Here is a 24,670-nt window from a genome sequence, read left to right on the forward strand (position 1 = left end):
TTTTAGTTAATGAAAACAAAGGTCCACGCGACATTGTCTTACATACCCGAGAAGGAATATTACGTAAAGTCTCCGAATTGCATAGATCATATGACCCCTTACAATATCCCATTCTGTTCCCGAGAGGTGAAGATGGTTATTGTCTAAACATACCACTAGCAAACTGCGGTAAAAACAAAAATGTTACATGCATGCAATACTATGCCTATACTCTAATGGTTAGATCCACAACTTTCAATACCTTACATTGGTTTCAAAATCTTTTTAATCAATATATTGTTGATATGATGGCAAAAATGATCACCGAAAGGCTCGACTTCATACGCCGCAATGAAACACAACTACGGGCAGAAAACGACATAAACTTACAAGATGCACTCAATCAAAATCAGCACCTTCACGCTTCAGATATTGGACAACACGTCATTTTACCAGCTACCTTCACTGGCTCGCCCAGGTACATGCACGAAAAGACACAAGATGCAATGACATACGTTAGGCACTATGGGAGACCTGATTTGTTCATCACCTTCACATGCAATGCAGAGTGGCCAGAAATTAAAAAAGAATTATTTCCTAAACAAAGATCATGCGATAGACATGACATCATTGCACGTGTATTCAATTTAAAAGTGAAAGCACTCATGAAAATATTAACGCAAAAACATATCTTTGGATATGCCAAAGCTAACATATTTACCATTGAATGGCAAAAGAGAGGACTGCCACACTTGCACATCCTATTGTGGCTTGAACCTAAAATACAAGCAGACAAAGTAGATCTCATTATATCTGCTGAGCTGCCAGATCCTGTCAACGATGAACAACTATTTTTGATTGTTAAAAAGAACATGTTGCATGGCCCATGTGGTGAACACAACGTTCTATCACCATGTATGAAAAATGGGATTTGTACCAAAAAATACCCACGCCCTCTCACTAATGAAACAGAAACTGGTGTTAATGGTTATCCCATTTACCGTAGAAGGAGCCCACAACATGGCGGACAGACAATCACAATGACTGTTAGAGGCCAAGAAATTACTGTTGATAATCAGTGGGTGGTTCCATATTCACCTGTACTATGTCGCACTTTCAATGCTCACATTAATATTGAATACTGCCAATCAGTGAAAGCTATTAAATATATTTGCAAATATATCAACAAAGGCTCAGATCAAGCAACTGCTACTATTGCAAACAAACATAATGAAATTGAAACATATCTCAATGGCAGGTATATTAGTACTTCAGAGGCTGTTTGGCGCATCCTTCAGTTTAACATTCATGAAAGACATCCGACGGTCACACATCTAGCTGTACATCTGCCAAATGTGCAAAGAGTCTATTTTAATGAAAAAACAATGAATCGAGTAGCAGAAAATCCAACACCTACAACACTTACTGCCTGCTTTAAATTGTGTGCCACGGAAACTTTTGCAAAAACATTGCTATACCAAGAGGTTCCACAATACTATACCTGGGGAAAACATACTTTTACACGGAGGAAACGTGGAATTGACGTATTAGGTCACCCTGGAGTAAAAAAGGACTCGGCTCTTGGGAGAATGTACACTATTCACCCAAACCAATCTGAGTGCTTCCATTTACGCATTCTTTTACAACATGTTCGGGGACCTACAAGCTTTGAAAGTCTTTTAACCGTTCATGGACAATTAATGCCTACCTACCAAGCTGCATGTAAATCACTTGGACTCATTGAAGACGACCAACATTGGAAACATACTTTAAGTGTTGCTGCCCTTTCAGATTGCCCAAATCAACTACGCCAATTATTTGTTACTATTCTGATATTCTGTAACCCTTCGGATCCAATGTCTTTATGGGAGGAATACAAAGAACATTTATGTGAAGATATCCTACACAGAAAACAACAAGAAACACATGATGACTCAATACCATTCACTAATGACATCTTTAACCAAGGACTCATAGCAATAGAAGACTCCCTCTATGAACTAAATGAGAAATCTTTAAACGATTTCAAATTGCCAGAAAGTTATAGAACGATACATAACACTAACAAACACACTCAAATACTACCTTCAAATTATAACATCCATCAATACGTAGAACAACATTTACCAAACTTAGTTCCGGATCAAAATGTTGCATACAACACCATTGTTCAAAGTGTGGAAAGTAAAGAAGGTAAATTATTCTTCTTAGACGCACCGGGAGGAACAGGGAAAACGTACTTAATAAACCTCATACTAGCTAAAATACGCTCTTCAGGACTATTGGCTCTTGCTGTAGCATCTTCGGGAATAGCTGCTACTTTGCTAACTGGTGGGAAAACTGCACATTCAACGTTTAAACTACCTTTAAATATTTCAGTGGAGAAAGAGTCAACGTGCTCTGTACGCAAAAATGGACCCTTAGGAACACTGCTTCAAAGAGTCTCTCTTATCGTGTGGGACGAATGTACTATGACACACCGCGCACATATAGACGCCGTCAATAGAACTCTACAAGACATTCGAAATGTTAATACCATAATGGGTGGTGTTACTTTTGTGTTTGCTGGAGACTTCAGACAAACTCTTCCTGTTGTTCCAAGAGGAACACGTGCGGACATACTAAAAGCATGCTTAAAAGCATCACAACTCTGGGACTGTGTTCAAAATCTCACATTACGCACTAACATGAGGACACATTTAGGTGGTGGAGATAGTCACTTTGCTGATCTTCTACTACAACTTGGTAATGGCGAAGTGCCTACCAATAACGACAATATTAATATTCACAAATTTGGTACGCCAGTGTCTACCTTACAGGAACTCATACAAGATGTATACCCGGACATAGAGCAGATTGCTACAAGAGACTTCCGCTGGATTTATGAAAGAGCTATAGTTGCACCCAGAAACTCAAGTGTCAACCATATCAATGAACACATACTACTTCAAATACCAGGAGAGACAAAAGTCTATAAATCCATTGATACAGTATTAGAAACTGAAGACGCCGTGCATTATCCTCAAGAATTCCTAAACTCACTTAACCCATCCGGACTTCCACCTCATGTACTACAAATGAAAGTTGGGATTCCCATCATGTTATTACGCAACCTACATCCGCCTGATCTATGCAATGGAACACGACTACAAGTTATAAGTCTTTTACCCTATGTCATTAAAGCTACTATTCTCTCTGGCCCTGCCTCGGGACACTTAGCACACATTCCACGCATACCCATGATCCGAAATGATCTACCATTTCAATTTAAACGCTTGCAATTCCCTATTAACATTGCTTTTGCTTCTACTATTAACAAATCTCAAGGACAAACATACAAAGTTATAGGCATTGACTTACGAGAAGACTGTTTCACTCATGGGCAGTTATATGTTGCTCTTTCAAGGTCTGGAAATTTGAAAAACCAATTTATTCTACGTCCACAATCAAATGAAGCCAAAAATGTTGTGTACCGAGAAATATTAAAAGCTTTATAATACTTTTTCACACATTACTTTTCTCCCCCGGACGACGTTGGGACGGGATGCTAGTATAAATATAAAAATGCCTTCTCCAACAGCCATGATAACAATTACAGAACTGATGACAGTTGAGACCACGCATTCTGTTACTGGAAGCACAGACCTGGCAGCAGGAACTGAACATGCAACAGAAGGAATTTTAACACTAACAACAAGTGACACTTCAGCATTGTTTAAAGGTAGTGAGAGCTGAAGAACACTGACATTCGCAGCAAGTTCCTCCTCAACTCAGGTGAACAAAGCCATCTCCACTAACAGTGCACAGAAGCATTGTCAATAGCAACAAGCTCAACACTGCATCCAACCACATCCTCGCTCTCTACACCTAAAGATCAAAAATGTTACCTTTTTCCTCGTCGAGAAGCACAGCCCCTTCATTGTTGCGTAGGTGACGCCTGCTAAATTTGCAGACCAAACCAATGTAACAAAATTACATGTTCCACTTCAAATGTAATATTAACAAGCACAGCATCTAAAACAGCAATAGTTACCTTTACTGAATCATCTATCAATCAATAGTCATTAGTAGAGCACGCAGCTACCGGCTCTAGTTACAGACTAACAAAAAGACTGGCCAGGAGACTACGCTTGAGAAAAGAGCCATGTTTTTTAAGGCCTTCCTAAACTCCTGTTCTGTCTCGATCTGGCACATGTCGGCAGGCAGTGCCTTCCAGAATTTCACGAATCTTACCGGGAAGGACCTGCCGCCCTGTCGGGTTTTGAAATATCGCAGGACACAAAGGTGTCGCAGGTGATTGGATCTCAGGGTCCGCTCCTGATGATAGAGACTAAGGGCCACATTAAGAAGGCGGGCGGATCGCCCCCGCAAGGCCGGCGGTAGTCACCCGCCATCCTCTCAGCAAAGATCCCCCACCATATTACAATGGCTGGGGGGTCCGCGGCAGATGGTAAGACCGTCCACCGCTTTTCCGCCCGGTCGACAAGTCTACTGGGCGGAAAAGGATTTAATAGGGTGGCGGTGTGTCACGGATCCAGCCCCCAGGAGCCTGTTACGGAAGACTGGTGGTCCGCCACCCCCCTTACACCCTGCACCTTTTCCCCACAGCCACACATCGGTACATGGTATGGAAACCCCAATGACATCACGAAGGACTGGTCCGAGGAGAATGAGTGCGGTTCCTTTAAGGCTTGGGACCTTGAGCCCGGGGCTCCACCCCTGATGACGTCAAAAGCAGGAAGTACCGACACGAAGACGGACGGCGATTCCCAGGCAGCGGAGAAGGACGCAGAACGAGAACGAGGACGAGAAGAAGACGGAGACGACAAGCCAGGAGGCCAACGGTTGGACGCTTCGCCCTGCCACGCGCCCACGGGAGGAGCGTGGCTGCGAGAGGTACGGGGCCGGGTCGCGGGTTGGGTTGGGAGGCGGAGGCAGCCACCCCCGTAGACATCTCCCGCAACGAACCCTTTCCCCGAGCACAAGCACTCCTACCCACCACCTGTATTTAGAGCACTGTCCACTGGGAGCGTTCCCTCACTCCCGGCCCTTGTGGATATTCCCCGAGTTTAGAATATAACTCGTTGCTTTCCTTTTCTTTCCGGGTTCACCGCGAGACGCCTGGAGCAACACCTTCCCGGAAGTGGAACTACCAAGACCACAAGGCATCGCGACGGGACCTATCAATAGACTTTACTGTGATATCCATGAAAAGAACTTTCATCCCAATAAAACCTTCCTTAAAACCTCTCTTGAAAGCACCGGTATTTCTATTTGACCCTCCAGAACCCCCTCAGTTGGTCGATATCCCTGTAAACCCGGCACCCCCGGGACACGGTGTCTGTTAGACACTGCCAGCCATATTAGGATGTGTGCTGGGACATGCTTTTCCGTGGCTGCAAAGGCATGCAGACTCTGCCTGTGGGGGCCCGTTGCGGGCCCCCAGGGACTCCGGGGGGGTGGGGGTGCACATGGCAGTTCCTTGCTCAACATGGCAGGCACCACGCATGGAAGTGCACGACATGCCTTCCTGGCATTGTGGCGTGCAGTGCTGAGTGCACCGCCTGCCGCAATGTCAGGAATGCAGGATGCGTCCGCCAATCTCTGTAACGGGACCCCTACACCTATGGCGAGCGGTCCCATTCCACGGGAGGATGGCGGGAGGACAAAGTCCGCCCACCATCCTAATGGACCCCTAAGCCTCTGCTTAATATAGCATGTGTCAAAGCTCCTTGTGGCTCTAAAGGCAAAGAGCAACACATGAGACAACAAGTGGAATGTATGTTTTCAGTTTTGTCACCTATACAATAGATACTACTTTCTTGTTACTAAATGGAAAAAAATGTACAACTTAAAATTTAAGTGAAGGTACTGAATTATTTGAGACGATTGGCAGAACCTGGACGTGGCCTATCGCAGGAAAGGTTGATACGACCAACTGTTAATCATACATTATCCAGTATTATGGGTGTCTTTCATAGATTCACATGCCTGAATCATTCCCCGTCGTCGGAATGGGAGTCCCCGGTACATAAATAAAGTAATGTCCTATAGAGATATAGAGAATAGAAGGCCTAAAGGCCTCACATTAGTAACATATCCATGTCCTTTTGTAAAAAGGACCAAACTCTAGAAAAGCTGTCACCTCCCTTTAGAACCCTCCTGGCAGGAGCCTCAGTCCCTCAGATTTTCTACCACACGTTGTGCAAATGGAGTCTCCCCTGAGCTCTGCTCAGGTTTGTTTCTTCACAGCTTTTTCCTCAGCATTTTGGATTATTTTCCAGTTTTTTCCTCAAGTGAAAGCTATACACTATGGCTGACACTCCAAAGAAGGGTCTCGTTAGGGCCTGTGGCTCTTGTGGCAAGAAAAGGCTACACATTGATGATCAACATAAGGACTGCCTTTACTGCTTATACCCAGATCATACTGCTAAGGACTGCAAGGTATGTCAAACCTTTTCAACTAAGACCCTTAAAGATAGAGAAGGACGCCTTCTAATCTGGCTCCAAAGGCTTAAAGATAGAGATAACGTGGATTCCTCTGAGGAGAGTGAGGGTTCTTATGTCTCCTCAAGATTATCTCTGAAAAGGCCAAGGGTGGCTTCCTCTGGCCCCTTGGACACTCCTCAAAAGAAGACATCAAAAAAGTCTTCAGAGACTATGTCAAAAACAGCTTCTGAGAAATAGGTTAACACCTTCAAGAAGCCTGCACCGTCGACGACGATAATATCATCTACGACATCTTCAGCGACGAAGAAAGCAGTGTCTCCTGCTTATGTGTCTACAACGACGGCATTGTCGTCATTATCATCAACGACGATGACGACTCCATCGTCGTCAGCTGGTAAGACTTTATCATCTACAATAGTTATCAAGAGATCGTCGTCGACGCCTAAGATCCCGTTGACGATAGCCTCGCCGACGACAGCGTCAACAACGAGATCATCACCGTCGGCATCGGCACCGTCGACGAAGGCCCCGTCGACGAAGACATCGTCGTCGAAGACACCGCCGACGAAGGCACCGTCGTCGAAGACACCGCCGACGAAGGCACCGTCGACGAAGACATCATCGACGAAGACACCGTCGACGAAGACACTGTCGACGATGGCACAGTCGACGACAGGAACATCTATACCGTCGATGACAGCTTCATCGGCTATGGCAACAGTCGACACTACTCAGTCGACGATCTCACCGTGATTGATTCTGGCATCTAAACAGCTTCAGTGCGTCTAAAGATCACCAGAAAGACGCCGGAGTTAACTTCTCCTAGCCGTGTGCAACTATTACTACCAGCATGTCTCCTTCAAGATGAGGATTCTGATGACGGGGATATGTTCCAGATGGCAATTAGCCCCTCAGAACTGCATGTCAAATGCCAGAGCTCAGATGAGGAGGATGCTCAGAAAGAGGTAGTTCATCTACCACCTACACCTATGGTCTGTCTTCCAGCATCCCTAGTTACAGATCTGCGTTACCTCATCCAGGATTACAAGCAGAGGTTCCCAGAATCTCCGGCTCCTCCAATACCACGGCAGCTCCATCGCCAAGACCGCGACCCCCTCCCTTAACCATTCAAAAGGAACGGGTGGATTTGCCAGATTCTCAATCTTCTGATGAAGAAGAAGAGGAGGAACAGTGAGAAGAAGGTGAATTGCAGGACGATCAATCTGTCCATGGGGACTGGGAGGATTACGTCATACCTTCGCCAGCATCTCCGGTGCCTGCAACCTCAGATTCTCCGCCGGTTGACATCGGCGGTTTCCATAATTTGGTGGAAAGGGCCGCTAAACGCTTCCAAATTACTATGGATTCCCAAGAACAGGACTGTTTCCTGTACGATTTCAAGGAACCTCTCAAAAAATCAATGAGGTCAATTCCTATTATTGAATATCTTTGGATACAGGGGGTTCAGATTATGCAGAATCCCGCCTCTGTTTCGCCAGTGTTCCCTCGATTGGACAAAAAGTACAAAGCTCCAAACACGGCACCGGCTTGTCTTACAGGTTATCCTAAACCGGATTCGGTGGTGACGCAGGCGGCCCAAAAGAGCTCCAGAAATCCTTCATCTCCTTTATCGGCTCCGCCTGATAAAGATGGAAGAAAGTTGGACAACATTGGGAAACGGTTTTCCTCAATGTCAGCAATGACCGTCAAGGCAGCAAATGCCCTAGCGCTTCTTCGGCGTTATAATAGGCAATTGTGGGCAGATATAGCCCCATACCTGTCCGAATTACCTGACGCGTCCAAGGAGGATGTAAAGAAAATTCTACTGGAGGGTGAAACATCAGCATCGGAGATTATAGACTGTGCAATGGACGTCGCTATGACAGGATTCCGCCAACTGGATGGAGCAGGGGTTTTGAGGTGCCAAGGATGGCTGAAAGCAACCTCATTCCATCCTGAGGTGCAGACAAAGATTTTGGATATGCCATATGATGGGCATTTATTATTTGGCACCAAAATTGACGAGGCTCTACAAAATATAACAAGCATTGGAAATGCAATAGGTCTCGCAGCATTAGAGTTAGTGCTTTTAGAATTGTTTATGGGTTTTTTTTGTAAATCTTTAGCATTTTTGTTTCCTGTAGCCAATGCTAAAGAATTACAAATAAAAAAAGCCATAAACAATTCTAAAAGCTCTAACTCAAATGCTCCGAGACCTATTGCACTGTGTGAGGGTGAGGGGTTGAGGGTGAGTGAGGGTGAGGGTGAGTGAGGGTGAGTGAGGGTGAGTGAGGGTGAGTGAGGGTGAGTGAGGTTGAGGGGGAGGGGTCGAGGGGGAGGGGTTGAGGGTGAGTGAGGGTGAGGGGTTGAGGGTGAGGGGTTGAGGGTGAGTGAGGGTGAGGGGTTGAGGGTGAGGGGTTGATGGTGAGTGAGGGTGAGGGGTTGAGGGTGAGTGAGGGTGAGGGGTTGAGGGTGAGTGAGGATGAGTGAGGGTGAGTGAGGGGTTGAGGGTGAGGGGTTGAGGGTGAGTGAGGGTGAGGTGTTGAGGGTGAGTGAGGGTGAGGGTGAGTGAGGGTGAGGGGTTGAGGGTGAGTGAGGGTGAGGGGTTGAGGGTGAGTGAGGGTGAGGGGTTGAGGGTGAGTGAGGGTGAGGGGTTGAGGGTGAGTGAGGGTGAGTGGCGTCGGTGCGGTGAGAGGCGGATGTGTGGCGACACAACAACAAAGAAGCAGCGAAAACAAAGCAACATATGGCTGGGGAGTTGCAAAGACCGTAAATTAATTATAAAGGGAGGTGAGATAATGAGAGCACGTGCTCAGTCCCCTTGAAGGGGAGGGGGCAATGGCGGGCGCGAGGCAGAGACTGCAGAGTGATGCGAGGCTCCGGCGGGGTGGAGTGTGCCTTACTGGCACTATTGTCTGTTTAACACATGCCCATTGCACATCAAGTTACGCCCTTAAATTAATTTCACATTTTACCTTTCCTAACATTGATTTTTTTTTTAAACCAGAAGGAAAATGTATAATTGTAAAGTTGGCTGTCATCCTTTGCAACACTTATTGGCTTCTCAATGAGTTTGAAATGGAACTGCAGGCTTTTTTTAACCAAATTTTTCAGTGGAATATACATGTTTTAACTGAAATAACCTCTCTCAGAAACATAAATAAGCGCAACAGGATACCATCGTACCTAAAGAAAGACTCAAACTGCTAGATACAAGCGGCTGGACCCATCGTAAAAAGAGGAGCAATGGGAAGCAAAGTTCTGGCAGTTTGTGCAAGCACCGATGCCACAGCTGGTAACTGTGCTAGAGGCCGGCGCTTGAGATACCATTCAAAGAGTATAACTCTGTCATAAGCAGCGAGGATACTAGGGCAGCGACGCTCAAGTCTAAATTAAACTTGTTGTTGAATGGTCTGCAGCAGATTCTTTGAAGTCACAACAGGATAAGAACGCAAACTCCGAAAGTGACGGGTGGGAACTCCAAGCTGCTGACATCACTGAGGTGCAGGAAGAGGTTGAAAAGAAGAGGTCCGAATGAACTACAGACTTGGGTATAGGTCCCGTTTTCTATTTCATGGGCGCCTTACTACATGCGGAGGAAGATGAGGATAACTACGCTCATTAAACACTACTAACACTCGCTTCCGCCAATATCCTGCATATAGGTACTGTCCGTCTTTTAACTTGCACTTACCTGGGTGTGGGCGGCCTCCCGTCTGCTTGGGGCTCACGAAGCCAGATGTTTTCCAACAAGTGGTAAAAATCCACACTGTTTTTACAGCCTTACTCGCGCCGTACCGGCCAATATGGCCTTACCACAGCCCAACAGCACGCCATAGAGACATGCGCATGCGTGTAAGGGCTGGACGAAGCGGCAGGTGTGACGTAGCCAACTCGCCAATAGACCTAACAAAAGACTGTGGGGTATACTATTAGCGGAACGACAATATTGAAGTGGTTATATTTTGATACAGACATAACTTCAAATGAAAATTGAGTTAAAGTAATATTATTTTAAGGAAAAATATACATATTTTATTATACGAGTAGAAATACTGCACTTTTCACGTTTGCAGTATACTTCGAATATGGAATCTAAACTGAGCCATTCATTATTTTTCTGAAGTCGCAATAAAAACAATACTGATAAATACAATGTTTGTTGATTTTCTTTAGTGATGGCGCCACTTGAAGGAGTAAAAAAAATGAAGGAAACTTACATCCAAAATGTTTCACCGTTTTCTACCGGGTTCCCAAAAACAAAACAAGTATTGTCCGTATTGCGGAAACCTGAATGAAGAATAAATGAATATTGTAACAAAATACAGAGAGAGTAAGAGGCAACGAGTAACGGCTTGAGGAGGTGAGGGAAGGGCTAAAGGCAACAATGTCACCGGGTGAAAAAAAAGCGAAAGAGAAAGCAGGGTAACCTGACCCAGGAGGGGGGAGGAGGGAGGAGAAATGCGTCTCGGCCGGAGCAGGGGGCGGAGCAGGGAGAGCGGGCTTTGAAATGTACTTCACACGGCCGGCCGGTCGTGAAACTGAAAGCATGGCCGGCCGGCCGTGAAAGCCTTTGATGCCGCAGGGGGTGGAGCGGCACCAGCTGGGAGAGTAGGCAAGGCAGGCGGCTGGGGGCATGTGCACGCGCTTTTAAGCTCAATGCGCATGCGCATTGAGCTTAAATTTCTCGTGCACTGCAAGGAATCGCCACGATTCCTTGCAAGTTGGATAAAGAGTGGATAAGCCACCATAGTCTCGCTTGCTCGATGCGCATGCGCATCGACAGGCGAGACCTAAAAATGGACACTGATACTGCGAGACCCTTGGGCACACTCCAATATAAAAATCAGTCCTTTCGGGGAAACAGAGGAAGAGGTCAATCTTCCTACAAAGGAGGTTTTCAATACAGGTCCTCTTATTCTTCCAACCAGAGTAGACCACAGTACCAGAAACGCCAGCAGCAACAAGGCCAACAATCCTCGTATGGAAAGTCGTCCTTTCGAGGTAGAGGACAAAGGAGAAACAACGGACGAAGACAATGACTTGTTTATTCAGCCAGTCCAAACCTCATCCCACTTATTAAAAATTGGAGGAAAAATTACCCATTTTCTGCAAAATTGGAAGATAATTACTACGGACCGTTGGGTCCTTCAATTAATACAATTAGGCCATTCTATGGAATTTATACGCACCCCTCCTCAAACTCCTCCTCATCCAATGCATCACAAAAACCTGCGGCTGCTTCTACGAGATATCTCAGTTATGCTACAGAAAGGAGCAATAGAAAAGGCACCTCCATCTCAAAGGGGGAAAGGATTTTATTCCCGTTTCTTTTTGATCCAGAAAAAAGAAAGAAAATGGAGGCCAATCCTAGACCTCAGGGCCCTCAACAAATTCCTGAAGAAGCAGTCGTTTCGCATGGTAACGATCCATGAGGTCTTACATCTTCCGGAGGAAGGAGATTTCATGGCGTCACTAGACTTACAGGATGCTTACTTCCATATACCAATTCACAGGAATCACCAAAAATACTTGAGATTTGCAGTAGCGGGCAGGAATTTCCAGTTCTGCGTCCTGCCCTTTGGACTCAAGTCTGCGCCCGCATCTTCACGAAATGTCTTATCCCAGAAGCGGCATATCTCAGACATCGGTGTCATCAGGTCTTTCCATATCTGGACGACTGGCTGATTAAGGCACCGTCCTTTGAAGAAGCGTCCAGGTCTTCCAACGCCTGTCTAGGTCTCTTCAATTGCCTGGGTCTCACGCTCAACCAGGAGAAATCGTCCCCAAGACCTCCTCAAACCGTAAATTTCCTGGGTGCAACCTTGGACACACGTTCTGAAAAAGCGTTCCCATCTCAGGAGAGGAAAAACAAACTCCTAGCTCTAGCGTCTGGAGTAGCCTCGAAAAGAGTGTTGACGGTCTTCCTCTTCAAATCCCTTTTGGGGATGATGTCATCGTGCATCCTTTTGATCCCTCACTGTCGTCTACGGATGCGTCCTCTGCAAGAGGCACTCTCGAGGCAGTGGATTCAATGCGCAGGTTAATTTGACGACCGCATAAAGGTGACTGCTCAGATGGTCAAAGCTTTGCGATGGTGGATGGAAACCTGTCTCAAGGATTGACATTCCTGCTTCCCGCGGCTCCTCATGTCATCACATCAGACGCCTCCTTAGAAGGTTGGGGAGCCTTCCTACAGGAGCTGCAAATAAGTGGAAAATGGTCAGCTGCAGAGAAAAAACTCCATATCAATCTGCTCGAGCTGAGAGAGTTCTTCTCGGCCCTGCAGTATTTCCTCCCAAGGATCAAAAACTCCCTGGTGCTCGTCAGGACAGACAACACTACGACGATGCACTACCTCAACAAGCAGGGACGGACGTGCTCGCTGACACTCTCTCGCGAGTCGCAGAAAATCTGTAACTGGCTAATAACGAACAATGTAGCCCTAAGGGCAGAATATGTCCCAGGCATGGACAATGTACTCGCCGACTCGTTGAGCAGGCAGAAAACATCATCTCACAAGTGGGAGATAGATCGGAAGATCCTCAACCAAATCTTCTCCAGATGGGGCTCACCACAGATCGATCTCTTTGCTACAAGGATCAACGCCAAATGCCCATACTTCGCAAGTTAGCATCCCCAGTCAGGGTCTCTAGGGAATGCATTTTCCATCGCATGGCGCAATGTCTTTGCGTACGCTTTTCCGCCATTACCGATGCTTCCCAGAGTCCTCAGGAAGATGAAAGTGGAGCCTTGCACTCTCATTCTAATAGCCCCAACTTGGCCGACACAGCATTGGTTCACAGAACTCCACCGTCTATCCCTGAAACCGCCGATCCGTCTAAAGCAGTGTCCTTCTCTGCTCACTATGAACAACCGGCAAGTTCAGCATCCGGATCTGAAATCTCTCAAGTTAGCCGGCTGGCTCCTGAGTTCCGAGAATTTCGAAATTTGAATATTCCGTAGGACTGTAGAGACATCCTCGCCAGAGCACGAGCGGATAGAACCACCAAAACGTATTCCCTGAAATGGAAGAGGTTTTGTGTTTGGTGTACAGGTCAAGGGATACACCCTCTCTCTTCCTCACCGGAACAAGTTTCACCTTACCTGTTACATCTGGCAAAGTCGGGTCTAGCCCACTCTTCCATTAAAGTCCACTTGGCTGCAATATACGGTTATAAGAGAAATTCAGCGGGTCCATCCCTCTGGTCAAACAGGTTGATCAAACAATTTTTGATGGGATTATACAGGTCTTTCCCTCCAGTAAGGATGTTGCCACCTACCTGGCGTCTGAATGTAGTTCTTAATCAGCTCATGAAGCATCCATTCGAGCCAGTACACAGAGCTGAATTGAAATACATCTCTTGAAAGACAGCGCTCCTTCTTGCGCTCACCTCTGCAAGGAGGGTGAGTGAACTGCAGGCATTTACAATTCAGGATCCTTTTCTGCAATTTAAAAATGACAGGGTGATCCTGAGGACCAATCCGAAGTTTATCCCAAAAGTTCCGTCGGATTTCCACCTTAATGAGCCTGTGGTTTTGCGTTCCTTCTTCCCAAATCCCAGTACAGCTGCAGAGAGATTGTTGCATTCTTTGGACCTCAAGCAATGCTTAAAATTTTACATCGACAAGACAAAAGCATTCAGGAAATCGAACCAACTATTCGTAGCTTACAGCAGACCTAGAAAGGGTCTCCCACTTTCTAAACAGAGTATCTCACGCTGTATTTCTGCAGCCATCTCTTTCTGTCATGAACAAACAGGACAGCCACTACGCTCTAAGGTGGGAGCCCACTTCTATGGCACTCTTTGCAGGGGTGCCAGTCATTGACATTTGCAGAGCGGCAACATGGAAGTCGCCACATATCTTCACTAGGCATTACTGCCTGGACACGGAGCTTATGAAAGATGCAGCGGTGGGACAAGCAGTACTACGCCATCTATTTCACTGAGGTGAGCCTTCTTTCATCCCTCCATCCTTCTCTTGTATGCACATTTCTTTATTGATACTTGTGGTTGGCGTCTATGGGCTGTTACTAGTCGCTTGATATGTTATTATCTAATGACTTGTATATACTGTACCATCCGAAATTTGCTCTCTGCATTGCTCGCTACTCTGATTCAGGCATGTGAATCTATGAAAGACACCCATAATACTGGATAAGAAATGCGTTACTTACCTGTAACTGCAGTTATCCAGTATTGGTGTCTTTCATAGTTTCACATGCAACCCTCCCGCCTCCCCTGGAAGAACTCACCTAATTCTCTCAGTAACACGCCTACTTAGCTTAGTGCGTACGAAAATCTGAGGGACTGAGGCTTCTGCCAGGAGCGTTCTAGAGGGAGGTGACAGCTGATTGGCTCTTTTCTAGAGTTTGGTCCTTTTTACAAAACGACATGGATATGTTACTAATGTGAGGCCTTTAGGCCTTCTATTCTCTATGGGCCTGATTCACAGAACTAACTTAAGACAACATCCTAAACTTACTACTTTTGGTATTCACAGAAGTTAGGATTTTGTCTTAAGACAGACTTAAGACAAAATTCTAACTTAAGTCTGTCTTAAGTTTGTCTTATGACAAACTTAAGACAAAATCCTAACTTCTGTGAATACCAAAAGTAGTAAGTTTAGGATGTTGTCTTAAGTTAGTTCTGTGAATCTGGCCCTATATGTCTATAGGACATTACTTTATTTATGTACCGGGGACTCCCATTCTGACAACGGGGAATGATTCAGGCATGTGAATCTTTGAAAAACACCAATACTGGATAACTGCAGTTACAGGTAATTAACGCATTTCGTCTGCCTGTAAAGCAAAACCCCAAAAGACGATAAATAGTAAATATTGAATGCAGAAGCTCCGAAAGAGGTCATACTTAAAGAGAATGCAAGAGACTAATTACTAAATACAAAAAAACACGAAGGTAGCATGATGCCTCAATAAAGCTAGATGCAACTTTATAACACAAAGGGCTTTATAAATTGGTTCACTTGTTGCGCAGTTATGTCCTGTACCCTCATTTTGTGACATTAATCAGTAGACATATTTTAATATCTGCATATCTGTTTGAGATTTTTGCTGAATGTATGAAAAGCATTCTCTTACTGCCTACTTTCTTCCTTCAACAGCACTGATAACAACTACACATGTGGTCACAGATAAGACCACACATTCTGCAACTGTGCACACAGACGTGGCAGTTGGAACTGGAAATGCAACAGAAGGAATTCCAACCATAACAACAAGTGACACTTCAGCATTGTTTAAAGGCAGTGACAGCTCAACAGCAGTGGCATCCACAGGTAGCACATCCTCAACTCAGGTGACCAAAGCCGTCTCCACTGAGAAGAGCACGAAGTCCACAGCAGCAGTGCCAATAGCAACAGGCCCAACACTGCACCCAACCACGTCCTCATTCTCAATACCATCAGATCAAACAAGCACAGCCCCTTCTACTGTTGCACAAGTAACGTTTTCTAATTCCACAGAACAAACCAATTTAACTTTGGAATCCATTGTAACAAGCACAGTATCTAGAACATTGTCAGCCACCATTACTGAATCATCTAGAGCAACACATGATGCAACAAGTGGTATGTATGCACACAGTTTTGCCACTTTCATGATAGATATATGATGCTTATTTTATTTCTTAACATTGAAAAATGTAAAGCTTAGAATTTGAGTTAATATAGGGTATTATTGGAGAAGGTTGGCGGATTGAGGGTAATTGCCTTTCGCAGGAGAGGAAGACAAAGCCACTTGCTCATGCTGAATGCAGAAGCTCACACAGATGGGACATATGCATGATTCCAAATTAGCAAATATAGACCCAGCAGGTCTGCCAACCTGTATGTGGGTTCCATTACAGTGTCTTAAATAGGTATCTTAATACCATATCCCTTTTGTGGCATTTAGAAAGTCTTCACACAGTGTCCAGATAAAATGGAAAAGATCCAACCATCAAAGGCTGTTTTATGACTCTAGTCCAGGGATTGGATTGCTGCTTCCGTTATGTTTGCTAAAGATGGACACAATGAAAAGGTATTAATGGGACAGCTGGTGACTGCTTATAGTTGTCTGACCATGCAGTAAAAAGATTTATCCCCAACGTTGATGGTTTGTGACAACAGCTTCACACTTGAGCCAATAACTAAAGTTGGTTGATGTATGTTAGAAATTGGGTTTCTGGTTGGCATAGGTGTGAACCCTGTCCAAGCTGGAGCCAAATCCTAGAGTGGGTAAGTCACTACACAACCTAAAATAAACCGTCTGGTAACTTGGCACAGAGTAGTCAGGCTTAACTTAAAAGGCAATTTGTAAGGTATTTGTACAACACTTAAACAGTAAAACAGTGAAAACACCCAACCAAAAGGATCCACACCAGTTTAGGAAAATAAAACTTAATTGAATAAATAAAACAAGACAAAAAGGACATATATCCAAAGATATGAATTTCGAAAGAATAAAAGCGAAAATAGCACTTAGAAGCAAATACCTCCTAAAGAATTAATTGGTTGCACTGCACCAGGACAAAGTCAAGAGTTCAGGCCGACCACGCTGGAGCGCGGGCCGGATAAAGGACCAAAAAACATGAAGGTTGTTGATTGATTGAGACTGCTGGGCATCATCACTTCCTGCATCCTGTTGATAAACTATTATCATTGGTATATGCAAGGTTTGCAGTGGAACTTGGAACCCCATTAAGCAAAGCATCAGCGGAATCTATGATATGGTCTAGATATTGGAGTAAACTGCAAAAGACCTGCAGTGGTGGCTCATGAACTGCGATTGGGTCAACAGCAGACCTCTCTCTCTTCCCTAACAAGAGCTCACAGTGGTGAAAGTTGTGTCACTTCTGGGTTGGGGCAACCACTTGAAAGAGTTGGAGATCAGAGACCTTGGCCCCTGGCAGAGTCTCCCCTCTATATCAGTCTCAACTGAGAGCGAGCCGACTGGCATTGAAAACCTTTTTACCTTCCATCATGGAAAGGCTAGTTCAGGTGTTCACTGATAAAACCAATGCCATGTGGTATTGCTACAATTAGGGTGGGGTGGGTGGGGTCTTGGACTCTATTCAATAGGGTCTGTGTCTCTGGACATGGCCTGAACGTCAGGTTATTTTCTTTGTGGTTCAACATCTGGCCGGCTCTCTGAACACCATAGTAGACTAACTCGGTCATCAATGCTTAGCGGATCACAAAAGGAGTCTTCATCCTGAGGTGGTATAAGGTCTCTTTCAGGGCCTTGTCGGGTTTTGAAATATTGCAGGACACGAAGGAGTCACAGGTTATTGAATCTCACGGTCCGCTCCTGATGATATAGACGAAATCTCTGCTTAAGATAGCAAGGGCCTAAGCCCCTTGTGGCTCTAAAGGCCAAGAGCAACACTTGAGGCAAGAATTAGTATGTATGCATCTATCCCTGAAACCGCCGATCCGTCTAAAGCAGTGTCCTTCTCTGCTCACTATGAACAACCAGCAAGTTCAACATCCGGATCTGAAATCTCTCAAGTTAGCCACCTGGCTCCTGAGTTACGAGAATTTTGAAATTTGAATATTCCGTAGGACTGTAGAGACATCCTCGCCAGAGCACGAGCGGATAGCACCACCAAAACGTATTTCCTGAAATGGGAGAGGTTTTGTGTTTGGTGTGCAGGTCAAGGGATACACCCTCTCTCTTCCTCACCGGAACAAGTTTTACCTTACCTGTTACATCTGGCGAAGTCGGGTCTAGCCCACTCTTCCATTAAAGTCCACTTGGCTGCAATATCCCGTTATAAGAGAAATTCAGTGGGTCCATCCCTCTGGACAAACAGGTTCATCAAACAATTTTTGATGGGATTATACAGGTCTTTCCCTCCAGTAAGGATGTTGCCACCTACCTGGCGTCTGAATGTAGTTCTTAATCAGCTCATGAAGCATCCATTCGAGCCGGTACACAGAGCTGAATTGAAATAAATCTCTTGGAAGACAGCGCTCCTTCTTGCGCTCACCTCTGCAAGGAGGGTGAGTGAACTGCAGGCATTTACAATTCAGGATCATTTTCTGCAATTTAAAAATGACTGGGTGATCCTGAGGACCAATCCGAAGTTTATCCCAAAAGTTCAGTCGGATTTCCAGCTTAATGAGCCTGTGGTTTTCCGTTCCTTCTTCCCAAATCCCAGTACAGCAGCAGAGAGATCGTTGCATTCTTTGGACCTCAAGCGATGCTTAAAATTTTACATCGACAAGACAAAATCATTCAGGAAATCGAACCAACTATTCTTAGCTTACAGTAGACCTAGGAAGGGTCTCCCACTTTCTAAACAGAGTATCTCACGCTGTATTTCTGCAGCCATCTCTTTCTGTCATGAACAAGCAGGACAGCCACTACGCTCTAAGGTGGGAGCCCACTGCTATGGCACTCTTTGCAGGGGTGCCAGTCATTGACATTTGCAGAGCGGCAACATGGAAGTCGCCACATATCTTCACTAGGCATTACTGCCTGGACACGGAGCTTATGAAAGATGCAGCGGTGGGACAAGCAGTACTACGCCATCTATTTCACTGAGGTGAGCCTTCTTTCATCCCTCCATCCTTCTCTTGTATGCACATTTCTTTACTGATACTTGTGGTTGGCGTCTATGGGCTGTTACTAGTCGCTTGATATGTTATTATCTAATGACTTGTATATACTGTACCATCCGAAATTTGCTCTCTGCATTGCTTGCTACTCTGATTCAGGCATGTGAATCTATGAAAGACACCCATAATACTGGATAAGAAATGCGTTACTTACCTGTAACTGCAGTTACCCAGTATTGGTGTCTTTCATAGATTCACATGCAACCCTCCCGCCTCTCCTGGAAGGACTCACCTAATTCCCTCAGTAACACGCCTACTTAGCTTAGTGCGTACGAAAATCTGAGGGACTGAGGCTTCTGCCAGAAGGGTTCTAAAGGGAGGTGACAGCTGATTGGCTCTTTTCTAGAGTTTGGTTCTTTGTACAAAAATACATGGATATGTTACTAATGTGAGGCCTTTAGGCCTTCTATTCTCTATATGTCTATAGGACATTACTTTATTTATGTACCGGGGACTTCCATTCCGACAACGGGGAATGATTCAGGCATGTGAATCTATGAAAGACACCAATACTGGATAACTGCAGTTACAGGTAAGTAACGCATTTCATCTGCCTGTAAAGCAAAACCCCAAAAGACGATAAATAGTAAATATTGAATGAAGAAGCTCCGAAAGAGGTCATACTTAAAGAGAATGCAAGAGACTAATTACTAAATACAAAAAAACACGAAGGTAGCATGATGCCTCAATGAAGCTAGATGCAACTTTATAACACAAAGGGCATTATAAATTGGTTCACTTGTTGCGCAGTTATGTCCTGTACCCTCATTTTGTGACATTAATCAGTAGACATATTTTAATATCTGTATATCTGTTTGACATTTCTGCTGAATGTATGAAAAGCATTCTCTTACTGCCTACTTTCTTCCTCCAACAGCACTGATAACAACTACACATGTGGTCACAGATAAGACCACACATTCTGCAACTGTGCACACAGACGTGGCAGTTGGAACTGGAAATGCAACAGAAGGAATTCCAACCATAACAACAAGTGACACTTCAGCAATGTTTAAAGGCAGTGAGAACTCAACAGCAGTGGCATCCACAGGTAGCACATCCTCAACTCAGGTGACCAAAGCCGTCTCCACTGAGAAGAGCACGAAGTCCACAGCAGCAGTGCCAATAGCAACAGGCTCAACACTGCACCCAACCACGTCCTCATTCTCAATACCATCAGATCAAACAAGCACAGCCCCTTCTACTGTTGAACAAGTAACGTTTTCTAATTCCACAGAACAAACCAATTTAACTTCGGAAGCCATTGTAACAAGCACAGTATCTAGAACATTGTCAGCCACCATTACTGAATCATCTAGAGCAACACATGATGCAACAAGTGGTATGTATGCACACAGTTTTGCCACTTTCATGATAGATATATAATGCTTATTTTATTTCTTAACATTGAAAAATGTAAAGCTTAGAATTTGAGTTAATATAGGGTATTATTGGAGAAGGTTGGCGGATTGAGGGTAATTGCCTTTCGCAGGAGAGGAAGACAAAGCGACTTGCTCATGCTGAATGCAGAAGCTCACACAGATGGGACGTATGCATGATTCCAAATTAGCAAATATAGACCCAGCAGGTCTGCCAACCTGTATGTGGGTTCCATTACAGTGTCTTAAATAGGTATCTTATTACCATATCCCTTTTGTGGCATTTAGAAAGTCTTCACACAACACCAAACCAAAAGGATCCACACCAGTTTAGGAAAATAAAACTTAATTGAATAAATAAAACAAGACAAAAAGGACATATATCCAAAGATATGAATTTTGAAAGAATAAAAGCAAAAATAGCACTTAGAAGCAAATACCTCCTAAAGAATTAATTGGTTGCACTGCACCAGGACAAAGTCAAGAGTTCAGGCCGACCACGCTGGAGCGCGGGCCGGATAAAGGACCAAAAAACATGAAGGTTGTTGATTGATTGAGGCTGCTGGGCCTCATCGCTTCCTGCATCCTGTTGATAAACTATTACTATTGGTATATGCAAGGTTTGCAGTGGAACTTGGAACCCCAGTGAGCAAAGCATCAGGGGAATCTACGATATGGTCTAGATATTGGAGTAAACTGCAAAAGACCTGCAGTGGTGGCTCATGAAGTGCGATTGGCTCAACAGCAGACCTCTCTCTCTTCCCTAATCAGAGCTCACAGTGGTGAAAGTTGTGTCACTTCTGGGTTGGGGCAGCCACTTGAAAGAGTTGGAGATCAGAGACCTTGGCCCCTGGCAGAGTCTCACCTCTATATCAGTCTCAACTTAGAGCGAGCCGACTGGCATTGAAAACCTTTTTACCTTCCATCATGGAAAGGCTATGTAGGAGAGTAGGGTCTGCTATCCTATGGTCACCCCAAATTTTTGCTTTTTGCTTCACTGGTTTTAGACAACTGAGGCTGTGGGCCTGCTAATCAGACCCCCAGCTTGCTGTTCTCTCTCTAAATTATTAATACATGTGCTATAGGTACATACCACAATTGGAAATGGACTCCTTGTCAGCCCCTGTACCATGCACTATAGGTGCTCAGAGCATAGGTGCCACCAAGGCCTACCAGGGGCTGCAGCATATCTTTTGCCACCCCTGGCTGGTTCTTAAATTGACACAACTGGCTGATCACTCAGCTAGGGCAAGGTGGTGTAATCACCTCTTGCTTAGATATAGTATACCTATATCTAAACCTATATCTGGACACATATAAACCTGTGAGTCACTCCTATGGAAGGCCTTATCAATCCTGGAGGCAGAGTGCGTGGTTTAATGTGAGATGGAGCTCTAGCATGAGCTGAGCCTGTCTGCAGCCGTCTGGAACAAATCCCTAAGCTGTTTCAGGATAATGCCATACCATATACTCTTAAGTGCATTATAATCCTCGCAGTTATATAGCAACTTTGGTTTGGCTTTATCAAAACATGTCGTGTAAGGTGTCATACGATGTGGAATACTATCCCCTCGCCAGTTCTGGCGACGGGGATAGCATTCCACCCCTCTAGAGGGGTAAGACATGTTACTTTACTTAAATGCGGTTAATTTCTAAAAGGGCCTCAGATCCACAAAATGGATGCTTCTGCCACAGACACAAGTCTGACCCCCTGAAGCTGACCGAAACTCAGCCCAAGGGGCCTGGACAAAGGGTTTCCTGTCGCAGGGCGGTGTTACAACCCCCCAGACAGAAGATAGTGGATTGTAGCAGGGAGGTTTGAAAGAAACCAGACACTGCCTGGGGAGCACAAGGCTGCCCCTTGCATAATCCGGCAAAACCGGTTCTGGGGCTCTCCAGCCCTCGTGCCAGCGCGGCCTGGATCAAAGGAAGGGGGTGTATCCACCCACTTCCTGGGTCCCACCCATAGGAGGGGACCTAGCAGGTAATCCAGCCCCCCAGATTCGAATAAGAGTGGGAGCAGTGCCAATGCACTTCAGATTATCCTGATGAAACATAAGAAACGAAACTCTGGACCCTTCGACATCCTACTCAACGTAGAAGACTGAAGAATCTCCCTTGTGGTCAAGGAGTGACCACCCTGTGCAAACAGGCACCATCCAGCCCTCGATGTCTACTTTGTTGCAGTTCCCGCCGGAACTCGAGCGACAGAGACCAACGAGATCAAGCTTGCCTGCTTTCTAACAGCCCGATCCACAGTCCCTGCAGAGCTGAGACCCGTGGAGGTGACCGGAAGGGTGGGGCACGCCATCTTGGAAAGACCACGAGACGCTGACCGTGCAGCCCACGAGTGACCCCCGAAGCTGTACCACGGGGTTTGAGAAGCCTTAACCCTGATCCACTCTTGCACCGAAGTTCAGCCCTCCACACTCGACGAGTGCTGCGTGGGGCCCTTCTGCTTCTTTTGGCTCAACGCGTTGGTCCGGTCACTTGCCAGCTGGCTTGTGGCCCCTGTGCCGACGAAACTTGAAATTCGACTTGCGATTCTGGTTGCTCCATATTTGCACCAGCTCTCCTGAAAAGGAACCCCCACTCTGACCCTCCTGGTTCGAGTGAGAAGCAATCTCTTGGTTTCGCGTGGATTGCTTTTGCCAAGTGTTGTTTGCTCCAATCTTGAAGCCGACAGCGCCGACGGCGAGAGCCTGCGTGGGACAGATCGTGACCTGCTCCTGGACTTCGTAGATGCCCCAGAGCCCACGTGACAGTGGAGAGAAGCTCCTCAACAACCACCTGATTGCGCCCGACCTTGCCTGGTTCCATCCTGGTTCCACCCATGTCACTGCTGAGTGACCCAGACTCTGTCCCCTCTGCTTTCAGGTACTTTTCGACTTGAGTCCACCCTTGGACTCCACCGGACACTTCTCTTTCACCCCGCCTGCAGCCCTTTCAGCTCCAAGCACCAAGAGCCTGCGTGACGAAACCCGACTCAACTTCGACCCTGTGCACCCACTTCCTGTGGGTGAGGTAACATTGCAACGCCGGTGTTCCCACACTGGTACACACCTCTAGGGTATGTGTCTTAAGTTTTGTTCCTCTAGGTTCAGTGGAAGTGTCCTTAAACTCTAACTTTGTAACTTTTACGCACCATTGGTTAACTTTGATACATGCGTGCACTTTCTGCACTGCACCCGAATCCCGCGGGCTTTTCCCGACTTCAGCATTGCTTGTCCCGACTGCTCCCAGCGATTCCCTAGGCCGTAGGCCTAACCACTGATCGAATGGTCCCTCTTATACCATTTTTTTAGTATATGGTTTGAGTGGCCCCTTGGCCTCATCCAAAATTGTGCAACTTTGTATGTTATACTGTGCTTTTGATTTAACGCTTGTGCCCCTTTATTCATAAAGAATACTGGGGATTGTTTTTAGTAATAAATACATATATTTTTATAATATATACTTGTGTGGTGTCCTTTCATTTGATATTACAGGATTGTATGTGGTAAAACAGCTCGCTTAACACGACCTCTTAAGTTAAGCCTTTAAGGCTGCTTAGTCCATGCTACCCCTAGGATAGCTTGTCTAATAAGGTTGACTTACAACCAGACACCATAAGGGTTGTTTGGACTGATACAAGGTGGTTCCAGAATTGGAAACATCATATATCAGGCCAACTTCTCACATTGGTGAGCAGCGGTGCGGATTTGAGCTTGCTGTTTGTTTTACCATTGCAATCTTTTTATCAAATTGAAAGATCAAATCAAGTACCTTTAGGTACATATAAATCAAAAGCTTAGCATATTTAAGTTCTACTGAACTTAGTAGTTGTAGATTAAAGGGATTAGCACACCCTGACTACAACTCACTAGCAAGGTACAGTAGGGAAACACTTAGTGTAGGTAGGTGCATCACTTACACCACACTAGAGTCATGTCTGACACAGGGAAAGCCTCTGGGTCTGTTCCTGTGACAGTTGACCTTACCCAGGCAACTTCCAGCTATGACAAACTAACCCACAAAGACTTGGTTGCCTTGTGCATCTCAAGAGGGTTAAAGAGGGGCAGAAGTCCCACCAGTCATTCCCTGATAGCCATTCTAGAACAGGATGACTTGGAAAAGGCAAATGCAGTTCCCTTAGAATCAGGAGATGGAGTGAACCCCCCAGCCACTGAGACCACCCCAGAGGAGGAAGAAGAGGAGGTAGAAGAGGAGGAGGACTCAGAGGTAGACGACCCTGA

The 24,670-nt window shown here is 45.5% G+C and overlaps 1 protein-coding gene across 1 annotated transcript in view; it reads left to right on the plus strand.

Annotated features, from left to right (window-relative positions):
- Window positions 1–24,670, plus strand: part of LOC144792796 (uncharacterized) — an 844,113-nt gene that overhangs the window by 463,675 nt on the left and 355,768 nt on the right. Inside the window, exons 45-46 of the mRNA XM_078667999.1 lie at window positions 15,559–16,023; window positions 19,934–20,398. Coding sequence (XP_078524125.1) covers window positions 15,559–16,023; window positions 19,934–20,398 — 930 coding nt within the window. The remainder of the gene's footprint in view (window positions 1–15,558; window positions 16,024–19,933; window positions 20,399–24,670) is intronic.

The sequence above is a fragment of the Lissotriton helveticus genome, chromosome 11, assembly GCF_964261635.1.
Source record: "Lissotriton helveticus chromosome 11, aLisHel1.1, whole genome shotgun sequence".
NCBI classification, from domain to species: Eukaryota; Metazoa; Chordata; class Amphibia; order Caudata; family Salamandridae; genus Lissotriton; species Lissotriton helveticus.